Consider the following 26,584-nt stretch of genomic DNA (forward strand, 5'->3'; position numbering starts at 1 on the left):
GCAAGAAACCGAACCATTGGCTTGCAGCTTGCAGTCAACGTGCCAGCAGACATTCGGTTGAAACTCAGTTGGATGGTGCTTGTGCTGAAACTAATGGGCAAATTCTACGGATCAGGGCACTGCAGACAATGCCTGCAACATGTGGTGATAAATGGAGGCAGTCTATTTTGGCATCAGGAAGGCAAGTGACGTTCAGAATCGATACCGAAGCTCGCTGCAACAGAATGACACTATCTGATTATCTGCATCTCACACACTCTGCTGAACTCCGTCAATCAGCCAAGGTATTGTGTACCTCCTCAAATCACAGAATAAAGCCTATCACAGCCATGGATCTTCCTATTCAGTACTGTGGCAAGACATTCACCACAACACTTGAAATGGTCACTCTCTCACAGGAAAACATAATATCTGGAGATACAGCTGAAGTTCTGGGTTTGATCATCAGACTCGATTCAATTGGAACTGACGTGGACCCCGGTGACATTCTTGCTGAGTTGAAGGAATATCCGGACCAAGTGCAAACTACTGGAACTCTACCAGGCATGTCTACAATTAAATTGCAACCTGGTGTGAAGGAAGTAGTACACCCTTCACGGCACAAACCAGCTTCCCTCTTGCCACATACTAAAACCTGACTGGGGGAGATGGATTCTGAGGAATACATTGCCAAAGTTAATGAACCAACTGAATGGGTCAGCTCAATGGTGGCATCTCTCAGAAATGACAAACTGAGAATCTGTCTTGATCTGTATGATCTGAACAAGGTCATCAAGAAGGAGCACCATCCCATGCATACTGTTGAGGAGGTCGTTGCAAGTATACCTGATGCCAAGGTGTTCCCAGTGCTTGACGCGGTCAGGGTTCCTACAAATCAAACTGGACGAGGAATCATCCTATCTGACGTATTTCAATACAACATTCAGTCGGTATAGATGGCTTCGGCTTCCTTTTGGACTGAAATGTGCACCTGAAATTTTTCAGAGGATTATGGACCAGATGATTGAAGGCATCGATGGAGCATTCGCAATCATGGATGACATTCTTGTAGCTGATCCAAACGTGGAGTTGCATGATCAAATTCTGAAAAAGGTTATTGAGAGAGCAACAAATTACATCTTGAAGTTGAATCTGCAGCAGTGTAAAATCCAACAGTCACAGGTACAGTACATAGGACACATACTGTCTGCTGATGGATTATCTCCTGATCCAGCCAAAGTTGAGGCAGTTCATAGTATGGCGATTCCAACTGATAAGGAAGCTGTGAGGCGCTTCATTGGATTTATCACGTATCTGTCAAAGTTCATCCCACGGTTGAGTGACGAGTTACCTCCGCTCCGAGAGCTGCTGAAATCAGAGATTGAATATCAATAGCAACCGGTTCAAGCCAGAGCATTTGAGAGACTGAAGGAACTTTGCTGTTCTCCACCTGCTCTTGTGTCCTTTGATGTTCACAAATCAGTCAAGAATCACTGTGATGCTAACCGAAGTGGACTTCGTGCAGTTTTCTTACAGGACCAACCGACCCATCGCATACAGTTCCAGGACCCTTAAGGACACTGAGACATGGTATGCACAAATAGAGGAGATGCTATCCATCATCCATGCCTGCAAGAACTTTCATTGTTATGTATTTTCATTGAGCATGTTGCCAGATACAAATTCGGAAATGGACAACTTGGAGCATATTTCAATGTTGGATTTTCTATCTCTTACGAGAGGTATGCTGATCTTCAAAAAGCTACTCAGTCAGAATTCAGTCATTTACAGTCCACAATTCTTGACGGATGGCCAGAGGCCAGGCGAGATGCATCATTCTGTCTTTGACCATCCTGGGATTCTCGGAGTGAACTTTTGGTTACGTATGGCATCATATACAAAGGCATGCGAATCATCGTACCACCTACTCTGAGACTCCGCATGCTGAGCCTGATTCACGAATCGCATCTTGGAATAGTCAAGTGTAAGCAATGAGCTCGGGAGGTTCGATACTGGTGCTCCATGAATGCGGACAGAGAGCAAACTGTTCAGAACTGTTCCAAGTGTGCAGCCTATCCAACTGCCTGCCTGCTGAACCCCTGAAACCAACTCGAACACCAAATCTACCTTGGAGTGAAATTGGGACAGACCGGTTCCAGTTTGATGCTGACATACCTGATAACAGTTGACTATTCCTCCAAATTAATTGAGGGGGATGAAGTGAAGGATTTACACTGCAATTCAACTATTGAGCGGCTGAAAGCACAGTTTATTTGAGATGGTCTACAGCAGACTCTAAAGAGTGATAATGGGACGATGTACAACCCACAACTTGAGGAAATTTTGTAAAGATCATGGAATAATTCTTATAACGTCCAGCCCCAGATATCCACATTCAAATGGAGAGGTAGAGAGAGAGAGCTGTACAAATGGTAAAATGACTGGCAAAATCTACAGACAAGCACCTGGCCTTGCTGGATTATCACACAACGCCCCTGGAAGGCATTCATCTATCACCAGCTCAACTACTGATGGGAAGACGTCCGAGGAATACTCTTCCCATTGGCCAAGGTCTTCTGGTGCCTATAGCTCATGACCGTGATGCTGTGAAAAGGCGCTTTGACCTGGAAAAAAGCAAAACAGAAGTTCTACAATGATTGTCGCTCACTCAAAGATCTTCCACTATTACATCAGAATGATGAAGTTAGAATGGAGCCTCCTATGCATTCCAAAAGATACATACCAGCTGTGATTGTGAAGCAGCATTCTGAACCACATTCGTTTGTACGTTCGACCCCGAGAAACGGGTGACTTATCGCAGTAACCGTTGACATTTACACAAGACCACCAGTGTAGCTAATGAGGGTGTTACTCTCAATCGGTCTTTCGTTAATACTGATAACTACCAGTGAGGCCCATGGATGGCTCAAGCTGTTCATCACACTTGAAGTCTCCAGCTTGTGACACTGCACCTTCTGTAGATCTGGGTGAGCCAGACGGAGCAATCACCCCACCAGTGTCTACCGCTCGCTCAGTTACCCCGTGTGCAACTCGTACTTGAAGTGGTCGTATCAACTGTAGACAAACAGACTTGACTTGTGATGAACTGTAAATGTTGCCCTTGTTAAATTTGGATGTATTCCTTGCACTGAATTGAATTTGATTTGTTGCAAAGTAATGTCGATTGAAGCGTTTTCCTTGTTGTTTTGTTTTGGGACCGAGTTGGACTTTGCAAGCGATCAATGGTTCCATTTCTTTTACGCTTTCATTTTAATTATGATCTCTGCTTCTATTTCTGTTACTGCATTGGTTTGAGTTCCATACTATTTGCTCATGTAACAACTTGTTCACTGCTCTTTTCCATCTTGAAGGGGAAGATGTAATGCAGATTTGAAGTGCCTGCAATTCAGAAACAACTTCAGTGGTGCTGTTGTTGGTTATCTCAACGGAACTAGAAAAATAAAAAATAACTTCCGGCACGATTCGGATGGCCTACAAGCTGGGGTCTTGCGTACGTTATACTCGGTTTCATGGTTTTGGAGTATGAAGGATGGACACACACACATTTATTAGTGTAGATGACTACAAGAACTCTTTAGAATATAGCATCACAGGCACAGAGGGAACAAACAAAAAATATATTAGTAATACTTCTGAAAGAAAAGAAAAATCCATTCTAATATTCTCTGCCAGTCTAAAGCTCTGTCCATCCAAGGGGTAGCTTGGCTTACTGACCTGACTTCACCCACAATTGTAACCTCACAAAAAAATAAAAATCAAATCACACATCTGCCGTTTTGGTACTTTGATGGTGTACCTAAGACATCTTCGAAAATGTCATATTGTTGCGGGCCAGGCGTTGGCGACGAGCACGACCGCTAGATGGAGCTGCAGAGTCGACTCCGCCAATCACCTGGAATTTAGATTGTACTTCTCCGGAAAACTCCAAAAAGTACGGGTCCCTTATCGGACCGTGAAGCGCAGGCCTTGCATTTTCAAAATCGGACGGGGCTGATAAATAGGCCTCGTCATGTGGGGTGAGGGGGCTGATTTTAAAATTGCTTCAAAATCTTGTGAATTAGTTTTTGTAAATTGTTTTAACATGTGGTCCAAATTGACCAATGTCCGTACAAACTGAACTGCCAAAGAATCTGAATAAACTGAGCCTAATCCTAACTATGCAATTTCAAAATGTACCTTAAACGGCCCTTCTTGGGGCCAAACACAAAGTTCTGAGAAACAGAACTTTCTGCTCAAGCACAGTACTTTCCCACAATCCTTTCATTAAAAAGTATTAGAATTAAGGTGTCTTTGTTGTTATGGATTATTACCTGTAATGACAAATGTTCTGACAATTTGCATGAATGATGCACCAGTACAATACATTACATGTATGCCATTGAACTGGGACAATTCAATTATTACGTACACAAGTCCAACCCATTTCTCCCCCTGGACTAGCCAGCTGTGTTCAACATATACATGGGGATAAATATTGACTTTTCACTGCCATTACCTTGTCATGTAGGTTGTACTCAAATGTCCACACCTGGATCCACCAGTAACATAGTAATAATGTCAAAAGATATATTCTCGTAACAAATTTAAAACTTTATTCGCTGCAAAGCTGAATGACCCAAAAAAAATCTGAAGTCGCAAATTTAATGAGTTTATTGATGCATTTCTGTCTCAACAAAACTAATTTATCTGCAAGTATCTCTCTCCAGTCCAATAACATAACAGATACATGAGTTCAGTACATTCTGCCAAATACTAACTTTAGTAGGTTTAATATTGATGTAAATCTTCAGGCAGAAACCCCCAAACATCACTATCATCAGATAATTGTGAAAGAGATGCATCCCCTGAGCATCCAGGGGGTATTCGCTTATTGAATAGTGCTGCAGAATGGTGGAAGTATTGTGCACTTTTAGTGATAAGCATGAAACTTTGCACAGTTGTAGTGTTTACCTACTGAACAATATTACATATGGGGCCAACAGAATTTTTTCCAAGATGGCGGTCATTTTGAAAATGACCGCCACCATGGGCGAAATTACCGATACAACCATAATATTAATGAATATATTTCCTATGATTGGTTGGAAAATTGACCAGAAATGTGAAATGTCACCAACTTTTCCCTTACGTTTCACATGTTCTTCATTTCTTAACCAAGATGGCTTTCAAATTCAAAATGGCTGCCAAATTCAAACTGGCTGCCACATGATAAAATGGTGACAAACATACGAACGTGTAATGTGGTAATTGTACCATGCATCACAGTTTACGTTCTTCCAGTTAATCTGTGTATATCGCACGCATTCATCCTTCATCTTCTTCTTTCAGATCAGTATCTCCATATCACAGTGCATGCTGTTGTTAGTTGTCGAAGCTGTGGTGGTGGTGTCGTAATCAAAATACCAACAATGGCTAAATCCTTCAAAAATTTAGACCCCAAACAATGTCCAGCAACTCCTTCAACATCTGAATCATCATCGCCGATAGATTGGACAAAATGCATTTTGTGTCAAGAGATATCAAAAGAACCACTGCGATGCCCAGCTGATTCAAAGAGGACCGATATTGACATTGGTACACTTTATGATAATCTTGCAGGTAATTTGATAAGATTCAAAGAGCTTCAGAGTCTTCCAGATAATATAAACTTATCAAGGTTAGACAATGGAACAAGAGTTGCTTCAACTCTAAAGTCGAATGCAGCTAAATGGCACAAAAATGCAAGGATAAGTACAACAATACCAAACTTCAACGGGTAGAAAACAGGAAAAGAGAAACCAACCAACCAATCACTGTGTCACTGTGAAACCAACAGTGACTCACCAAAAAAGTCACTCGCTACAGCAGTGGTGGTGCAGCCAGAACATCGCAAGACACTTGCTTCTTTTGTGGTGAAAAATCAGATAAACTCCAAAAGGCATCGGCGGAGAAACAAGACAGAAATGTTCGGCGATGTGCAGAAATTGTGCAAGACCATATGTTAGTTGCCAAATTGAGCGCTGGAGATATGATGTCCCAAGATGCAATGTACCACAGCAATTGCTTAAAAACACTACAAGAAAGCAGATTCAGTGAATTGCTCTGACAGCGGAGAAAGTTCTTCTGGTAAAAAACTGCATGGCATTGTCCTGGTGGAGCTGCTTTCATATATTGAAGACTGTCATGCAGAAAGCATGGAGAATGACGTAGCACCGGTGTTCAAACGAGCAGATTTAAATCAGATGTACACTTCAAGACTAAATAGCCTGGGAGCAGACATCTACTCGAGAACACTCGACCAGACTGAAAGAACGAATATTAGCCAACATACCAGACTTACAAGCAAGGCAGGAACGTTCTTCTTGCTTTTCAGGATGACATTAGACTGGCACTAAAGAGGGCATTTGAAAGTGACTTTGATGAGGAGGCTATGGTGTTGGCAAAGGCAGCTGAAATCGTTCGTAAGGACATTTTGAAGCTTGAAAAGTCTGTATTTATGGGGAAATTCGCCAAGGAGTGTCAGCACCAATCAGTTTCTAAGTCTCTGACGACCCTCGTTGGGATGATAATGGGTGGATCAGACATGGTGCAGCAATCAAGCAATGCCACTGATACCCAGGAATACTAACTGTCTCGCAGCTTATACACCAAAATGTCATAATTCGACGTCGTGAAGGATCCACCTCTCACTACCACAGTGTGGATCGTGAGACAACCCTGCCTACTTACATCGGACTCCTCATCCATGCCAGGACAAGAAAGCATGAGTTAATTGACAGAATGTATGACCTTGGGCTCTCCGCATCATACGACAGAGTACTTACCATTTCAAAGGATTTGGGTAATGAAGTTTGTGCAAGATATGAAGCAGAACATGTTGTTTGTCCTGCAAACTTACACCATGGTCTATTCACCACAAGTGTAGTTGATAAAAGACCACAATCCTACTTCCACGACCGCTCAAGGGACATATCATGGCACAGGAATATCCCTCTTTCAGCACCCGAACAACGATGTCCATGGAGTAGAGAGAGACACAGAGATCCTCCGGCAAAGTGAGTCTAAATAGAACACCTTATCAGAATTTCCAGAGGAATACACCAGCATACCACCGGCTTCCCTATATACAAAAGAACCAACAGTACCAGAAGTTTCGGTTCTCCCGCCTGCTTCATATGAAGGAATGTATGCAGCACTGCAGGACAATGCCAGGTGAGTTCAATATGTTTTAGTAGTAGGACCTCGGTTATTGTGCATCTGCCAACACTTATATTTCGAATACTAGTAGATTATTGTGAATGTGAACACTGAACTGTCGCACTGTTTGTGCCTATATGCTTATTTCTTGTTGCTTTATAGGTGGCTCAGTCATGTGAAAGACATAGTTGAGTCTCATGATAACACTGTGTAAGATATGGAGGTAGATCTCCTCAACTGCTTAAGCATGGTGGCCATCTTGGATTTCTGCGCCATTTTTTAAATATGCAAACATCAATATATATATATATATATATATATATATATATATATATATATATATATATATATATATATATATATATATACTAACTATGCAATATCATGGTTAAAGAGCATGAAAAATATGAAATTAGTACATTTGAATATTACAAACAAGTCAGAAAGCAGATTTTTTACTCAGTGGTGGCCATTTTGAATAAAACTGAAATGGCCCCATATCTAGAAATGTTCAGCACATTAAAAGCTACATCTGTGCCAATTTTCGTGCTTATAACCCAAAATGCACAATTGGTCTGTTATGTGGCACCATTCTGCAGCACTAGAAGACAAGTCCAACACAACAGTATTCTCATCATCTGTGGAGATGACTTCAACCATGTCCTTGTCCGTTTCTCGTGTCCAAAAGGAGACCAATGGTGTTGAACAAAGGTGTTTTGTTTGCCATACAGGTAATCTTAGGTTTTTTTTTCTTTTTCTTTAAAAAAAAAAAATTCACAGCTTAATTTTGCGGGGCCGATAAAAAGACCGCCTGGTCGATCACGGGGGCGAGGAAGATTGGCCCCGTCAAAATGCAAGCCATGAAGCGTCAATATTTCTACCACGTGGTACAGGGTTATTTGCCAATTTTCAAAATACCTAGATATCCACGTGGAGATTTACCGCGTCTCCACACCCTCGACGGCACCCGTATGGAACGAGCCGCTAGTGTACTCGAACCGAGTGACCCGAGCGGATGGTCACAGAGATCCGTCGGTCCAAAGGTCCCATTATGGCGGCACAACGGCCTTGTTAATTTTCCAACATGCAGCACGCGAAGCCAATGGAGGAAAGGACACAAATGAGCTGATATATTTCACAAATGGGGATATTTATTAAACAATAGGGAAATGAGGGGAGCACGTAAGGGCAGAGTTATCCGAATATTGATAAGCACGTATGTACAGCAAGGCACTTAACAATTGCTACGTATAGACGGGCCCACACACAGACACAGAAATGGACCCCAATGGTCTTTATTGAAGTCTTCCAGCTCGAGGAAAGTGAGCTGGAGACCAGAGCTTGGACCTGTCCACCTCGTGTGGTCTTTGACGATCCGGCTCGACCCCGCAACACGATGCCACTCCAAGCACCAGGGACGGAGGAAAAGCATCAGATGCCAGGTGGACGAGACGAGAGACAACCCGAGCACTGCCAAGCCAACCAGACCAGATGAGTCGATCTCCGGCACCTCAAACCCGATCGCTACCAAGCTGACCAGACAAGTCGATCTCCAGCACCTCGAACCCGATCGCTGCCAAGCCGACCAGACGAGTCGATCTCCGGCACCTCAAACCCGATCGCCCAACCCTGACGCTCTTTCCAAAGCCCTGGCGTTTCTTATATTGCATTTCCCCTGTGAGCTGGGGTGTCGTGGGAAGGATCGCAGTCTGAGACGTTTCGCCTCTCATTGGTCGAGAAGCTGTGGGAAAGTTCGCCGTCTGAGACGTCTCGCGTCCCATTGGTCCGGGGTTCGTGGGAAAGTCGATGTCCGAGACGTCTCGCCTCTCATTGGTCGTGGGGAACATTCCATCTCTCTGGGGCGGAGTCGGAGCTCTGGTGGCCGAGGAAACTCCGCCCACGTACGTGGTCGAACGCACGTAGACAATGGCGTCGGTGTGAGGAAGCGAGGTGAAGGCATGTTGTTGTAAACGAATCTCCGCAGCGCACACACATAATTCCTGTTAGACACAGGTAGGGGGCCCTAACTATAAACACACACTTACCGATATAACTGTTCTATAGGGACCCTAGTTGTTGTGTGCGATGGGCTCCAGATTCGTAACAATATAAATATCTTCACAATCACCATGCCTTCCCAAGAAGTTTTCCATTTAGTGTAACACAACCAAGACAACAGTTAAAAGGATCATCAAATATCAAAAGTTTGGAGCCAACAGGCAACACAGGCCTTGAGAAGGCGAGATGACGTATAGGTCTTAGGCTTCAGGCGGCTCTGGTGTACATTTGAAGACTGAACAATGAGTCTATCATGAAAGAAAGGGATGTCTTCATTACTACCTATACAGAGGAAATTAGGCAATGCATGTCATTTCTGGGAGCAATTGAGGCAGCGGTCTATTGCCTATACACCGATAAATAAAATTGCCATACACTCAAAAGGACATCTGGGTTTATATACCTTTGAAAATTAAACAAATGCATCATCGATCATAAAAGAAAGTTATGTTTTGATTACACCCCATTATGCAGAGGAAGGAAAACTCATGATTCATAGTTGAAGTCTTTAATAAATAATTAAATAAATAACTCCAATCTGTCGTTTTGATAGTTGTACATAATTTTGGTTTTTGCCCGAGTTTAAGGTTGAATAGTGTGCCAATAGAGAAGTGTGTATTGCCTATACACAAACCACAATACTTTTTCCCAGGGACTTTTCGATTTATGCTGTATTCTTTTGACAGTAGTCACAATAAAAAGTTGCAATTCTTTGTCAAATTGATGTTAAAACAACAAATAATTCTTCAAAAGTTTATACCCATTGGTCGAAAATAAAAGTTTATCGCTCACGATTAGGTACTCTGGCCAATTGGTGGGGAGAGAGGTGTAGCTTGGCTTGGTCACCACTTACTTACTCATGGGAACTTGAATGTCACGTTCAAAACTGCCATTTCCAAAATGAAAGTGGAGAAAAAATAATAATAATAATAATAATAATAATAATAATAATAATAATAATAATGAGGGAACAGAACGAGACATCTGATTAACGCCAACACAGACGTGCACAGGATGCTGCGCAACAAAGACTTTGGCGGGTAATATGTGTTCTTCAAACATACAACAGCAGCCGTAATGAATCTGAACTAATCAATGGCCACAACGGAATCTTCAACCATAATGTTGTTTACACAGAAGCCATGCAGTGCCACCATTCCAAGCAACTACAATTCACATTTCAGATGTCTTAAGATTCATAAACAAACTGTATTTCACATGTGCAAGGATATGTATTCACATTAAATATCATGTGAAGAAAAATTGTTTGCATCCATAATTTCTGGATCTGCCGAATTGCCAGTACCATTTCAGAAAAGTATGTGCAACATCTAATTCAAGAGGTCCAAAATGTCAATGTCTATATCCGTGGGTTTCCCATGGGTGCTGGCCGACTCATCTAAATAGTACATAGGAACACAAAAACAACTACCACTACCACAGCCATGATGACAGCATTATTATCAACTAGAACGGCACTGTGTAGAGCGAATACCTCCACCGGGCTGAACAGTTTAAGATTTGTAGCCTACTGATAGGCCAGATCTGCATCCCGACCTTAACCAAAATTTAATTGGCTTGTTCTCATCACCTACCCAACTCATTCACCTAGTTTTGTCACAATTTATTCACAAGTTTTTGAAATATCATGCTTTGTATCATTTTTCGCTCAACCTCTCAATAGTGAAGAATCATTTCAAAAATGAAAACAAATAAATAAATAATTGGATCCAGGTCTCCACCAAAATTAAAACAATTTGGCCTTGTCACACACCCAACCTGTGCACCAAGTTTCGTCCAAATACTTCCATAACTTTTTTGGGTTATCATGCGCACAGAAACATCCAGATAGACAAGGGTGAAAACACAACCACCATGTTATAAAGATCCATTTTCAAGCATTTAATTTCATTTTACATTCTCATTGAGAGTCACAGATGGACATGCAATATGTTTGTGAAGCACCACAAACTCTCTATCTTATATATTATTTCCGAGTTTGTGGTTTCGTATCGTGCTATCTTCGACTTTGTTCTGCGCTCGAGTAACGTGATATTCGGCTTACATTATCTCAAAGACCATATGAGGTGCATGGTACAAAAAAAGTAAATAAAATGGTTCTGAAACAGTAAAAATCGTATTCCACTTACTGCATTAAAGTAAAATTACTACTGATACTCAGCATCAGTTCCTTTCTCAAACACACCCACCCCAACATGTCGCGCAGAGCGCGGGTTATGCTAGTGACTATTAAATCCATCAGATATGCAACGGGTAAACACAAGACAAAACTTGAAGGGCTCTCCGTAGAGCGCATACCTCTGCAACGGAATGCTTGATCCACGAGAACATATCAGGCTCAATACATTTTCGAAATATCATGCTATACAGTCGTCTATAGTTTTTGGCCCCATCTCTCAATGATGAAGAATCAATTAAAAAATTAAATGATTCTCGTATCTTCACCAAGATCGAATCAATTCGGCCTTGTCACACACCCAACATGTCCACCAAGTTTCGTCCAGATCTATCCATAACATTTTGAGATATCATGCAATATATAGTTTTTGGCCCAATCTCTCAATGGTAAAGAATCACTTTAAAATATTGTAGGAGCCGGATCGAGATCTTCACCAAAATCTAATCAGTTCATCTTTGTCAAACACCAAACCTCTGCAGAAAATGTCATCCGGATCTGTCCACAACTTTTTGAGATTTCCTGCATAGACAGACAGACAGACAAACAAATGAACGAAAAATCACCCAAAGAGTGACAACTTGGCAAAACAGCACAAAGTAGAATGGCAATCGGTAGAGCGCATACCACTGCCAAGTGTTACAGTTCACGTTTTGTATCCCACTAATGGCTGAATCCAAACCAAAATCCAATCTGCTTGTTGTCGTCACCGATCCAGTATTAACAACTCATCCACTTTGTTTTGTCACAACTTGTCCACAACTTTTTGAGAGTGATTTAAAAAAAAAGTTTTTGGCACTATCTATCAATTTCAGAAATCAGGCCTCTGCTGACATTTTGACCTTAAAATTAATTGGTAGTTGAATTCAGTGGCCTGATATGAAAATGCTCTTCAAATTTCAAGTCAATCGGATGAAAATTGAGGATTTTAGAAAATTTGGCCAAATTGACCTTTTGGCCTATGTTTATCTCAAAATTAATAGGTGGTTGAATTCAGTGACCTGAAATATAAACCTCTTCAAATTTCAAGTTAATTCGATGAAAATTGAGTATTTTAGAAATTCGGCCTATGTTGACCTTTTCGTCTATGGTGACAACAAAAAAAAAAAAAATTAGGTGATTGAATTCAGTGACCTGTTAGTGTAATCTAAATCCTGTTCAAATTTCGAGGATGTTTTTTTTTTTCCATGTAATACCAGCATTAATCAATTATAGATCAACAGATAATGGTCTGCCTGTCAGTGGGATATGGATGTATGTCACAAAGTAATCATCCACAAAAAGGAAGAAAGATCTTTCCAGAGCATCAGAGAGCTCATTTATGAAGATAAGGAACAAGACTGGGCCCAAAACACTGCCTTGGAACACTCCAGCCTCCATTGAGAAAGGAAAGGTGAATGCTATCTGGATCCACATCCAAAGTAGAGTTGAGACTGGACATAACTTTCTCGACCTTCTCAGATGGGTTTCAGATAGCAACGCATTGATTGCATGAGTGGAAGAAGTTGGGAAGCCAGGTATGTTGGTGGCATTGCATGTCACAGGCAGCATGCTTATAAAGCACAGCAGGATGCCAGACCATGTTGAATACCCGAGATATGCCCAGGAAGACGGACGGTCCCGATCTCTTATTTGAAACTTAGGGCCTCCGACCATTGCCAAGAGCAAAGCAGCAGCCTGTCCATAGTTGAGTGACCGGCATAGAATCCAAACTGATTGCAAGAGATCAGGCTGTTTGAAAAGAGGAAAGATTTGATGTCAGCAGCAATGATAGATTCCATGACTTCTCTAAGAATTACAAGGAATTTTATTGGTCTGTAGTCGAGTGGATCTATTTTTGCACACGATTGGTATTTATGCCTGGTGTTGGCTTAATGGTTCGGGTGGTAGGCTTGGGATCCAAGGATGGGTTCTTTATCCTGTTTTGAATAAGAGCATTTTTTTTACCCAAAGCCGAGTGCTTGGCTTTTATTCATACCTAATCTATCATTTTATTTTTGGATTCACTTCTTTTTTTTTCAGCTATGACTTGGAAACCAAATCCCATGGATGAACTTGGGAACTGGAACAAATTTTTGCTAGTTTTGCTGACTATGTCCAACAGGAATCTGCCGAACAGAAGATCAGTTTGTCAGTTGGTCCCACACATCAACAACATGATCCGATGTTTTTCGAAACCTGATAAGTCGATGTGCAATAGGAGAATGTTAAAAAATATCCAGCCCAAAATTAAGTTTGTTCAATTCCACCTATTAATTGAGACCTCTTCATGAAGTATGATTTGACAAAGACAGATGGCAGTGCTGTCATTTTTCAGCCAATCAAATCAGCTACAGGTGTGAACCCAGGTCATAACTTTCTCCATAGAACCCCAAGTGATTTGACATTGGAAGCTGGAAGGAGGGAGAGGGGGTGGGGTGGGGTGGGGGAGGCTGCCACCCGTTTTCCAATCTAAATGGCCATAATGGCAGGATAAGCTCAACATACGTGGTGTATAGTCCTTCACCAAGTGCAGAAAGTGTCAATGGGTGACCCGCTTTATAATTTAACATCATACTAACATTCTGTCAATAGCTTATTTTGGAACATTGTATTTTAGCAAAACATTTTGCAAATGTGAAGAATGTTCAGAAGCCTAGAGGGACACACGCTCCCTCTAAGCTATCGAGCCTGGTTTAAATCTCAGCCCAGCTATAAACTGTCATCCCAGTGGTTCACAGGCAGGGTTTTAATCAATGCATGTGCCGTCCCTCGGATAAACGTAAAACTGGGCATCCCGTCTGCTGGCATTAGTTGGTGGATGTTTGAGATCCCACAGTGCCCTTCACGAAGAGTAGGCAAGCTATCGCCAGCACCCTTGCCAACAACAGTTCATGTTATAAAAAAAAAAAAAAATGCACGTTTCACTCCATTTTACATCCTCATCGAGACTCACAGTTTGTGAAGTACAACATGCTGTCTGTATTCAACCCATCATTGAAAAGACGAATCTTAAATGCTATTTATAAGCAAAATTGACCGGGGGAGAAGCCCCCTCCACAAATCAACTCTGCACCACAGTATTTTTCTCATCCCACATAATAATTAGGGTGAAACCTCGAAATTAAATGTATTGAGGGGTACACTGTTAGACTAATAAATAAGCGCACCAGTTTGTTTCGGCCAGTTTTGTTGTTGCTTCTTAGTTTAGCAGTAACAAGATACACATTGACACTGGGATTGGAACAGTGTACCGAGTACCAGATTTAGGGGTGGCCAGGTGGGGCCATGGCCCCGGGGTCCCCCACAATTTCGATGACATTTTGAAAATCCCTTGAAAATGTGCTTCTAAAGTTTTATTGTCGGTGAATGAAGATTGTAAACTCTTTGTAAGGATATCTTTTCAAAATTGTCCGTCATTGTGAGGGTCCTTTTTAAGCTTTGGCTTTTTCAAGCAGTTTCTTCCATGGTCCACAGAACGGATCCAACGTGGTCAAAAATTCCCGGGGCAAGCCTCGGGCATTGGGGGCCCACATTCGGATCTTTTTTTGGATCGATCATCTATGCTTCGAATGGTTGAGCGTGGCCAACTAACTACGGCACTGCCCGCAAGCACAGACGGAATACAGAGGTCCAGCCAGAGGAGAGGTGAAAAAGTGAAAGTCGACGTGGTAAAACTAGGCCAGGCCAGCACAGCACATGGCCGGCAGGGGTAGTATTGTACACACTGAAACTGCGGCTGATAGGGAACGCTGTCAGTACCCTGCTTTCTGGCATGCACAGCACAGTAACACTGTGTGACTTTCTATGTTCCAGGTGTGTGAAACATACTTGTTGTTCGTGATTCTGGTACGTCCCACGTGCACTCTGATGATATCTCGGTTACTCGGTACCTACCAGAGCCTGCAGAAACCACAATGAGTGGCTTCGGTGACAACAGGCACAAATCCAGGGCTCCACGGAAATATGACAGTGGTGCTCAAAAGGGGAAACGATCCAAGGAAAAAGATAAAAGACACAAGGCAGTCATCGACAAGACCCGGAAAAATCGCAGTTTTTCACTCCTACACAAACAGGCGATTCATCCATGACAGAGGTTGGAACACCAACAGAGACAGAACAAGCAGATTTGGCAACGCAACCCCCACGTCAAGATTCGCCCAATATCTCGGAAGGTTCCACCAATGAAGAACATGCATCAGATGAAGAAGCGCGAGATATACTGACTGATCGTGGACCTGGCTTTGCCAATGACATTGGATGTTGGCCTCCTGCGCGACCGTCATCAGAGATGATAGACTACTGGGCATCACGAAATTTGGAGCCCCTGCAGAATTCGACTGGTCCCTTTGATTCATCCATACAGTTCGTTGAAGATTGGAAATGCTGCTGCTCCAAGAATCTTTTTTACCATAGACTACAAAACGGAGAGTCTGTGAAAAGTCCTGGCTTTGCTTCTCCACATCAACTGGCAAACTGTACTGCATTGCTTGCAAGCTCTTTGGAGGCGATACTGCCCTGGGCAGGGAAGGATTCAATGACTGGAAGCATGCCAGTCATTCTATCGAGGTGCATGAGCGTTCGCATGTGCATTGTGTGAATATCATCCGCTTGTCAGACAGAGCAACATCCGCAGGTCGTGTGGACACTGAACTTGTCAAACAGGTGAGTGAGATTGCATCTTATTGGAGGGAGGTGCTGAAACGAAGTGCGAGCGCGATATCGTTTCTCGCTGAGCGTGGTCTAGCGTTCCGTGGATCGGATGAAATTGTTGGGTCACGGACGAACGGTAACTACCTTGGTTTAATGGAATTACTTGCGGAATACGACCCATTTTTGGCGCAGCACATTCAGAAATATGCCAACCAAGGTAGTGGCCACACCAACTACTTATAATCTACGACATGTGAAGAGTTAATCTCCGTCATCGGAAAATCTGTTCTGCATAACATCGTCGTCGTGTGAAAGAGGCAAAATACTTCTCTGTGTCAGTCGATTCTACTCCTGACACAAGCCACATCGACAAGCTCACAGTTATTCTACGATACATTAAGAACAAGGCTCCAGTGGAGCATTTCATGACCTTTCTGAGCAACACAGGACACAGTGGACTCCAGCAAGCGACGGCATTACTGGATTTTTTGAAAACCACTGGATTGGACATCGCGAACTGCCGAGGACAATCTTACGATAACGCATCTAATATGAGTGGCCGATACAACGGGATGCAGGGAATGATCCAACAGGAGAACCCTCTCGCAATATTTGTGCCATGCGTGACGCACTCACAGAACTGAGTCGGTCAGTCGGCCGTGGGATGCTGTAGACCTGCAGCAGCATTCTTTGAATTCGTGGAACAAGTGAATGTATTTTTTACAGCTTCCATGTCGCGCTACGCCAGATTATTTGACGCCCTGAAAGCCAAAGGTCTGCAAGTCCCAAAGCGCCTCAGCGACACTCGTTGGTCGGCTCATTCTGATGCAACCCAAGCTCTTGTAGACGGTTACAGCAAAATCATGGATGTCCTCGATGAAATCGCAAACGATGAACAACTGAATAGTGAAACAAGAAACACCACCAAGATACTTCACCAAACGATGTGCACGCTTGAGATAGGGTTCTATGATGGTGTCTGGTCTACTGTCCTTGGTAGATTTGATCGTATGAGTAAAACCCTTCAGTCCCAAGCTACCGATCTCAACACAGCCGTGCAGCTCCTCAAGTCACTGGCGAGCTTCGTGCAGTCATTACGCGATCAGTTTGATACATTCGTTGTTGACGGAGTGGAGCGCTCAGGTACGGAGGAATTCGCTCGTGGATCGCGTAGACGAAAGCGTAATGTCCGTCTCGCTCCCTTGGACTACGGACACACTCCCGAAGTAGAACTAGACGCCAAGGAGTCCTTTTGCATCAGTGGATACGTTGCAGTGATCGACGTACTGCTGTCGCAGCTTGAAATGCATACAAACACTTACAGAGAGATGAGCGACAGATTTGGACTCCTGCGTGCTCTTGTTCAACTTGAAGTGGAGCAGATTTGAGAGTCATGCTCGAAGCTCGTTGAGCTGTATCGGGAAGATCTATCACCTGACCTTACAGACGAAATGATTCAGTTCCAAGCCATGATGGAGTCTGAGCCAGACTCAGGCCGTACTGACCTCGAGATGTACAGTTTTCTCATCGAGCAAAAACTCACCAATACTTTCCCAAATGTGGAAGTGCTGCTTTGGATTTACCTCTCACTGATGGTGTCAAACTGCTCCGGGGAGCGCTCGTTTTCGAAACTCAAGCTTCGCATGTGAGAGGGGAGAGGGGTGGGAGAGGGGTGAGGGTGGGAGAGGGGTGAGGGTGGGAGAGGGGTGAGGGTGGGAGAGGGGTGAGGGTGGGAGAGGGGTGAGGGTGGGAGAGGGGTGAGGGTGGGAGAGGGGTGGGAGAGGAAGAGGGGTGGCAGAGGGAGAGGGAGCGCTCGTTTTCGAAACTCAAGCTTATCAAGAACAATCTTCACTCCACGATGGGGCAGCAGAGACTGGTCAATCTGACCATCATTTCAACCGAATCCGATGTGCTCAATTCCATGCAGGTTGACAGTATCATATCCAAGTTCGCTGCCATGAAGTCGCACAGGAAGTTTGTCCATTGATTAAGGCACTGTGTGTATGTTCATTGATGTGGATGACACTGCCGTATATTTGCGGTCGCTGGAAGTCGGCTATTAAATCACCATTTCGGATTTCTCTTGCCCAGAGGGTTTTTAGAAGTTAGAAGATTTTTAGTCGAAGTTCATAGTATGATTAATGACAGTGCGTCGTTTGATATTTTCTTATATTAGTCCATCTCCATCTCTTACTCTTGTAGCAACAGCATTTTTGTGATTTCATTTTAGAATGAGCTCATAGATAAGTCATCAGCCATATCAATAACAATTCATCAATCTTGTCATATTGTCAGATTATTAGATTTAATTGTAATTCGTGAACATATATGCCAAATCTATAGATACAAGTTCAGTTGTCGATTAAAAAGCAGTTATGATTAAAGTTGTTGATTAATCTCCAACTTTGGGGGCCCCTCACAATCATTGTGCCCACGGCAAATCAGGCCCTGAATGTACCAGTTTATGTTTTATCTATTTTTTCATTTTAAAGAGTTTAAACGTTCACGTCAACATATGGATAGCATGGAACTCCTTTAAAAAAATCCCGTTCTTGAACAAATTACACCCAACCTTTCTAAAGTGAATACCGATTACACAACTGTAGTATTGCCTTATTAGCTCCACCACAGAGGGTGAAGGAGGTTATGTTTTCACCCCTTTCTGTCTGTCTGCAGGATATCTCAAAAAGTTGTGGACGGATCCAGATGAAATTTGCTGGGCAGGTTGGGTGTGTGACAAGGACGAACAGCTTCGATTTTGGTGAAGATCGGGATCTGGATCTGACTACTAGAATTCATTGTCATTCCTCACCATTGAGAGATTGAGCCAAAAACGATATATAGCATGATATTTGAAAAATCGAATGGGCCAATATGTTCTCGTGGATCAGACATTATGTGGCGGAGGTATGCGCTCTACAAAGAGCCCTTCTAGTTGTGGAACTGTTTTGTTCTTCCTGTAGACCAAGCATGAAGAAATCGTAATATTTTGTTTTTTCAGTTGATTTTTTTGTGACCAATTTTGTTCTGTTGATATATAGCATAAATCTCAACTTTCATCACAAAAATTAATGATGTGTGTGTGTGTGTGTGTGTGTGTGTGTGTGTGTGTGTGTGTGTGTGTGTGTGTGTGTGTGTGTGTGTGTGTGTGTGTGTGTGTGTGTGTGTGTGTGTGTGTGTGTGTGTGTGTGTATGCACACCAGTTTCACAAAATTAGTTTAATTATAATTGAATTATGACAGGGTATACCATGTAACTACGACAACTGGTGTTTGCTTAACCGTAAAAGTGCCTGGCTTTCGATCTTCTATGGTCTGAGTTTGAGCCAGTGTCATTCCGTTAAAATATCAGGTGGGTTGACAAGCCTGTCAGCCTTCCGAGGTCAGCAAAATGAGTACCAGCTTACTGGGGTAACAAGCCATTCAAGTTTCCTGCGTCGGAGTGGCGACCCATCCAGGATTGTACTCTTTAACCAAATGAAACTGCTTCGGCAGCCCTATGTGACTCATGGCGTGAAAGGAATGGTTATTAATTATTATTAGTAGTAATAATTAAAAACTGTACACACCACTCCATTAGCCTGAGATCAATTAAAAATAAATACATTTTCAAAATCAATACTTTTTCAGTTATCTTGTGAAATGAAAACATCTGAACACTTCTCTCATGGAAGAAAAAAAAAAAATTGAAAACAAAAACCCTTCATTCAAACAGTCAACAGCAATTGAACCATTTTTGTTTCGATTTTTTTTTTTTTGACATGACTTGCACTTGAATCTCAATTCATGATACCAGCACAGAAACTGTGATAAGTAATGATAAACAAACATGACAGGAGAGCTAGCATGGTAGGTAGTAAGGCAAGGGTCTTTCACCAAGAGACGTAACAAATGCGTGGAATAGTCTCCCTGGAAATGTCGAGGTAGCTGAGATACTAGATAGTCGTGGGGATAGGGAAGTACTGCACTTGGATATTGGTAGCATTGCGCAGGTTTGATAGGAGTAAAGACCTCCGAAATGAGGTGAAGTTCCTTGTAACTTGCAGTTAGCAGAGTTACCAGTCGAGGTCCATTCGGAAAGTATCAAAATGTTTTTATTGATTAAAACATCAAAGAGTGACTGCAAACATGAAATCTGCATTTTTGAACCCGAAAAGAATGGCATCAAGGGTTTCAAGATGTACCGTTCTCAAAACAATTCTTCTTCTTTAACAGCCACAATTTTTCCAACGTTATTGAGGAGTTGACGAGGGGAAGTTTTTGCCCCAAATCTTTCACAAAACAAGCTGGCCAGATCTAACACTTGGCCAAGTAGGTTCGGACAATAATTTGTCATTTGGCCATGGTGCCGGTGATTACTAACCGACTCTTCATGAAGGATAGCATGGAATATTTAACGTCCACCAACTAATGCCTGCAGATGGGACAGACAGAAGTTTAACGTTCATCCGAGGGACAGCACACACATTGATGTCCGACCTGGGTTTGAATTACCCTGCCTGTGAAACAACGGAATAACAGTTTATAGCTGGGTCAGGATTCAAACCCAAGCTAGACAGCTGACAGGAAGTGTGTGTACCTCCAGCATACCCTGCCAGCATATTCTCAAACACTGAAAGTCAAAAATCAAAAGTTTAGACTCAGATTAAACTTGATTATTTAAGAAGATGAAAGCAGACAAATGTCGTTTGCACATAACTGAACTAGCTTTTAATGCCATGAAATCATGACATTCCAGAGAAATTTCAAGCATTGCCGATTTGTATGTCAAATGCCTTGCCATGAAAGCTATAGGAGGTTCAGGGATGCAGGGAGGGAGAAGGAAAACAAAATAATGACCAACATGAAGACCCCATGGAGACTATCTGCTGCACATTTGTGCACCTCAGCGACACAGATGTCATAAATTAGCAACAACGATGGCAAAAAGTGGTGTTTTGTTGTCAACCTCACGGATATAAACGTAGCAATTGGGAATAACAACTCGTAAATAATTAAAACCATTTCCGAATAAATCGGCATAAAAAAGGGCCATTTCCATCCAACTTCAAATCCACCAAATTAACTTACCCATGGACCATGAAGGCAATTTCCCAAAGGTATTGCCATGGATTGCACTCATCCAAATGCTAACAAGTCCCTGAAGGTAGATTCACAGAATTCAGATGCAACTCTGTGGTTCAGTGCTTTCACCACCGCCACCACCACCACCACCAACGAACGCTTCAGGTCCCCCAACGTATAAAATAGATTCCACAGGGAGATTGAAATCCTTCTCATTTGTATCGCTTATTTGCAAGGGGTTGCAGATGCGCTATTCTTGCCAATATTACACGACTCGGCCGACCGTGGACCTCGGCACGAGACTCGGCCGACCGTGGACCTCGGCACGAGACTCGGCAGACCGTGGACCTCGGCACGAGACTCGGCAGACCGTGGACCTCGGCACGAGACTCGGCAGACCGTGGACCTCGGCACGAGACTCGGCCGACCGTGGACCTCGGCACGAGACTCGGCCGACCGTGGACCTCGGCACGAGACTCGGCCGACCGTGGACCTCGGCACGAGACTCGGCCGACCGTGGACCTCGGCACGAGACTCGGCCGACCGTGGACCTCGGCACGAGACTCGGCCGACCGTGGACCTCGGCACGAGACTCGGCCGACCGTGGACCTCGGCACGAGACTCGGCCGACCGTGGACCTCGGCACGAGACTCGGCCGACCGTGGACCTCGGCACGAGACTCGGCCGACCGTGGACCTCGGCACGAGACTCGGCCGACCGTGGACCTCGGCACGAGACTCGGCCGACCGTGGACCTCGGCACGAGACTCGGCCGACCGTGGACCTCGGCACGAGACTCGGCCGACCGTGGACCTCGGCACGAGACTCGGCCGACCGTGGACCTCGGCACGAGACTCGGCCGACCGTGGACCTCGGCACGAGACTCGGCCGACCGTGGACCTCGGCACGAGACTCGGCAGACCGTGGACCTCGGCACGAGACTCGGCAGACCGTGGACCTCGGCACGAGACTCGGCAGACCGTGGACCTCGGCACGTGACTCGGCAGACCGTGGACCTCGGCACGTCCAACTTTCTTCAGCCACCGCCGACAGATGCATCAACCATTCGGTGGAAGTACTTGTTTTTCGTCGCTTTGGCAGCCGGGTGTGGTCGGCATCATTGATACGAGCAGAGAGTAACCATTCATTTGCACAGAGTGCGATGTCGCGTGAGGGACACGTAAGTTTGATGAGCCATTGCACACAAACGACGACGACGACGATGACCACTCGCGATTTAACTGAAACTTCAAAATAAACAAACGAACAATATTCACACGACAATCAAACCAAAAATAAATAAATAACACCTCGGCCGTTATGTTTGCGGGTTGTTACATTGCAAAGCACGTCAAGGTTTTCATGAAATGCTGCCGCCCCGGTTTACCTCAGGAAACACAGAGAACGAACGGCGCGAAAACTTGTACTCGGAACGCACGCGCCGAGCAAGCTGCTGGGCTCGTGAGGGGATGCGAATTATTCAGAGATATCACAAAGGGCGTCGAGTGGTGGAGCGACGTGCACGGCGGCGGTACAAAGAGACAGAGTGACAGCACGTACCGCGGGACGCAACTGGGCGAGGCCCTGTCCACCTCCCAGGCAGCGTACAGGTTCATGGGGACCGGCTTCGGCGCCGGGCCCGAGGCTCGCACGCGCTCCGCCATGGCGCGCGGGGAGCGCGGGCTGCGCGACGGAGGGATGCGCGGGTCACTGCCAAGGTGACGCCGGAAGTGGCGTTTGGAAGCGAGTGCGCGAGGCTCGCTTATTATACGAGAGACGCGATCGACCGAACCCCTTCACAGAATGCCGTCCGTCTCGTCATCGCCATCCAGCGGCGTGTTTTCATATGACGGGTGAACGAGCCTCGAAATCTGGTTCCTGCGCCGTCCTGTGGCCGAAACGAGCGAAGAATGATAAACGTTCGGAATCATGCGCGAAACGGAAACCTTCATCGCCGCACGTGACGTACGACGCACGTGACTCGTTTTCGACATTCCGATCCCGGTGTAAAGACTTCAAGCTACCAGCTTACCCCCGTTTCAAGTTACCTCCCGGTAATCTGAAATCGATTTCATATTACCCCGCACTTTGACATGACCCCCCTCCCTGATTTAGCTGAAACGATAAATTCTTTAATATGCCCACAACTCATGATTCGTTTATTGAATAGAACACGTAAAACGTACAAGATTGAAAGCTCGTCTCAAAGTCTGGAAACATAAAAAAATATCACAAAAATGTTAATTGTATTAAAACCACTCGTACACTTGTTCAAAGTGCATGACATATTATATACAAACACGATATACCAGTATGTATATCAGTATCAACTATATCGAAGAAGGATATCATAAAAAATATGGCAAAAACTATAACTGTATGACAAATACTGATTCCAATTAATAACAATATTAAAATAAAATCATTCATAAAAAAAATCAAAATTCATTGCAAATGGCTGTCACGTCGTATTTCAAGGCTGTCACGTCGTCAATGGTTTTTCCATAATTAGTTTTCAATATCAATTAAATTACTATTTTTTGTAAATAAACTTACATAAATAAATGTTTTGAGGGGGGTAATCTGAAATCGTAGGGGGTAGGATGAAATCGATATCAGATTACCGGGGGTAGCTTGAAGTCTTTACACCGGTCGACAACGGGTAATACAAGATAATAAATAAATAAACCAATGTCACCCTCAGGGTGACCCGTATCTTGCCAAAAGGTGACCATGTGTGACTTATTTAAGGTCACACTGAGGTGAACAGAGCTGCTATCCACCAGGAGCGACTCCTTGAGGAATATCTGCCTACGAGAGATTCCGATGAGAATCGTTCTACAGAGTAACCATAAAAAAAATACGCGTTTGCCTCATAACGTCACCAAATGACGTCATAATGTCTCAAGCTTGACATATCCAGAAAGCACTCATCGAGGTGTTCAATTTGAGGTACTACACGATATGGTTCCTAAAAGTTGAAAATTTGACCTTGGGGTCAAATATGTTTGACCTGAGGCGCTAACCATGAAGGTCAAGGCCAATCGCCACCAAAAATTAATCAGCTGAGCGCCAGACCATGAACTATATTCCCATGAAGTTTGAAGACGATCCGATCAAAATTACTCAAAAAATAAGGGTTTCGTCGACTCCCCTGATTTGCGACAAAGTGACCTTGACCTTTGACCTTCAAAATTTTGACCTTCAAAATTCAAAATTTTGAAGAATGACCTTCAAAATTTTGTGCGCTGAAAGGGACCTCTATAGGCCTCTGATATGCGAAGTTACAAAAATTTCCAATGATAACTGTGCTCTGCAGAATTTTTTATACGTGATTACAGACAAAAAAAAAAACAAAAAAAAAAAAACAAGCTGACTAACATATGTTGCAAAAACTTCGTTTTGGCAAGATAATAACGCCCAATCAAATCATCGAAGGGAACAAACGATCTCGAGAAGACCAGGAATCTTTTGGAGAGAGATTATTTCATTTAATTAACTATTTTTTTCAGGTCCATCAAGACGCACCTGCAGGATCGCGAAAAGGTGAATCGAATGACTATCGAGTATAGCTTTCTTGGAGATAAACAACAAACAAAACGGAATAAAACACCCCAAACCACCCCCTCCCCCCCCCCCACAGAACAAATAAGTAAATATAATAAAATTACACATTAAATACAAGGTGCTGGTCGAATGAGAGCTTAGCTGCCGGGTTAGCTATCATTTCTTGAAGCGCGACTGTGTCGCTGATGCAGTGCCCCTCGACCAGTACACACACTGGAACTGGTACTCATTTCGCCGACCTCGGAAGGATGACAGGCTGAGTCAACCCCCTGGTGTATTAATTCAGCGGCCGACGGGGCTTGACACTCAGGATCCAAGAATCCCAAGCCAACACCAGGCTAAATACAAGATAAAGTTGAAGGACACTCAACAGAGCACGTACCTCCGCCACGCAATGCCTCATCCGCAAGAACATATCCAGTCCAATACATTTTTTCACATATCATGCCATGTAGTTTTTGGCCCGATCTCTAAAAGGTGAAGAATCACTTTAAAAAATAAATAATTCTCGTATCCGGATTCGGATCTTTACCTAAATCGAATCAATTCGGCCTTGCCACACACCCAACATGTTCACCAAGTTTCGTCGGAATCCGTCCACAACTTTTTGAGATATCGTGCGATATATCATTTTTGTCCCGATGATCTCTCAATGATGAATAATCACTTTAAAAATTCTAGTCGTCGGATCGGTTCCGGATCTTCACCAAAATCTCATCACTTCGGCCTTGTCACACACCCAACATGTCCACCAAGTTTCATCCGAATCCGTCCACAACTTTTTGAGATATCGTGCGATATATCATTTTTGTCCCGATCTCTCAATGATGAAGAATCACTTTAAAAATTCTAGTCGTCGCAACGGATCCGGTTCTTCACCAAAATCTAATCAGTTCGTCCTTGTCACACATTGAATGTGTCCACAAACTTTCATCCGGATCCGTCCAAAACTTTTTGAGATATCCTTCACACAAACAGACAAACAGACAGAAAGGGGTGAAAATATAACCTCCTTCACCTTCGGTAGTGGAGGTAACCTGGTTAAAATATTGCACAAGTATGTTCAAATTAAAGAGAAAATTTATAATTACATTCAAATATAAAATAAACCAGATTGGTAAGTTATGACTATATTCGGTTACTAACTAACAGGGTATACTTACACATTATGACCAGGAATCTTTTGCACAGTCCACCGATTCTCGTGCCGAGTCCACCCGCAGTCGGCCGAGGTCCATATCGTGAAAGCATACGAACCATGCTTCCCCATTGTTTTGCGTTGCTCACCTGCATTTGATTTTTCATTTATTTATTTCTTCTTTTTTTTTCATTTATTACCCTCACTAAAGGAGAGCATATTGCGTTTGGGTCCGTTTGTTACTTGCAAAATCGAAGATTTTTCAAGTATACTGGGAAGTCGATTTTGTTATTCTGTCTGTTTGTTTGTCTGTTTGTCACCTACAAGTCACAATTTTAAACCGATCTTCACGGAACTTCACCACATGATACAATTTGTCAAAAGGAAGAAGCCGATTGTTTTTGAGGTCAAAAGGTCAACATAGGCCAAAGGTCAACAACTAAGGTGGTATTTCTAACATCCTCAATTTTCATCCGATTGACTTGAAATTTGAAGAGTTGTATTTCAGGTCAATGAATTCAACCAGCTAATAAGGTTTTGAGGACAACATCGACCAAAAGGTCAACATAGTCCCAAGGTCAACAACTAAGGTAGTATTTATAAAATCCTCAATTTTCATTCGAAACAAACAAAGAATTTTTGAGATCAACATGGACCAAAGGGTCGACAAAGGCCCAAGGTCAACAAATAAGGTGGTGTTTTAAAAAAACCGTCGTTTTTTATCCGTTCGAGTTGAAATTTGAAGAGGAGATAT

At 43.4% G+C, this 26,584-nt stretch overlaps 1 protein-coding gene across 5 annotated transcripts in view; it reads right to left on the reverse strand.

The window, feature by feature from the left end:
- LOC147020172 (phosphofurin acidic cluster sorting protein 2-like) overlaps positions 1 to 23,118 on the reverse strand; it is a 339,240-nt gene extending 316,122 nt beyond the window's left edge. For 2 of the 5 annotated variants that reach the window (XM_085895256.1, XM_085895249.1), the window contains exon 1: positions 22,686 to 23,115. In XM_085895256.1, the coding sequence (XP_085751382.1) occupies positions 22,686 to 22,789 (104 nt within the window). In that variant the 5' untranslated portion in view covers positions 22,790 to 23,115. Of the gene's footprint in view, positions 1 to 22,685 lie in introns of all 5 variants that reach the window. The other 3 variants (XM_085895252.1, XM_085895251.1, XM_085895255.1) reach the window with 3 other exon arrangements.
- Between the last annotated feature and the right edge of the window lie 3,466 nt (positions 23,119 to 26,584).

The sequence above is a fragment of the Eptatretus burgeri genome, chromosome 9, assembly GCF_056783735.1.
Source record: "Eptatretus burgeri isolate ZD-2024b chromosome 9, Ebu_testis_v1, whole genome shotgun sequence".
Classification (NCBI taxonomy): Eukaryota; Metazoa; Chordata; class Myxini; order Myxiniformes; family Myxinidae; genus Eptatretus; species Eptatretus burgeri.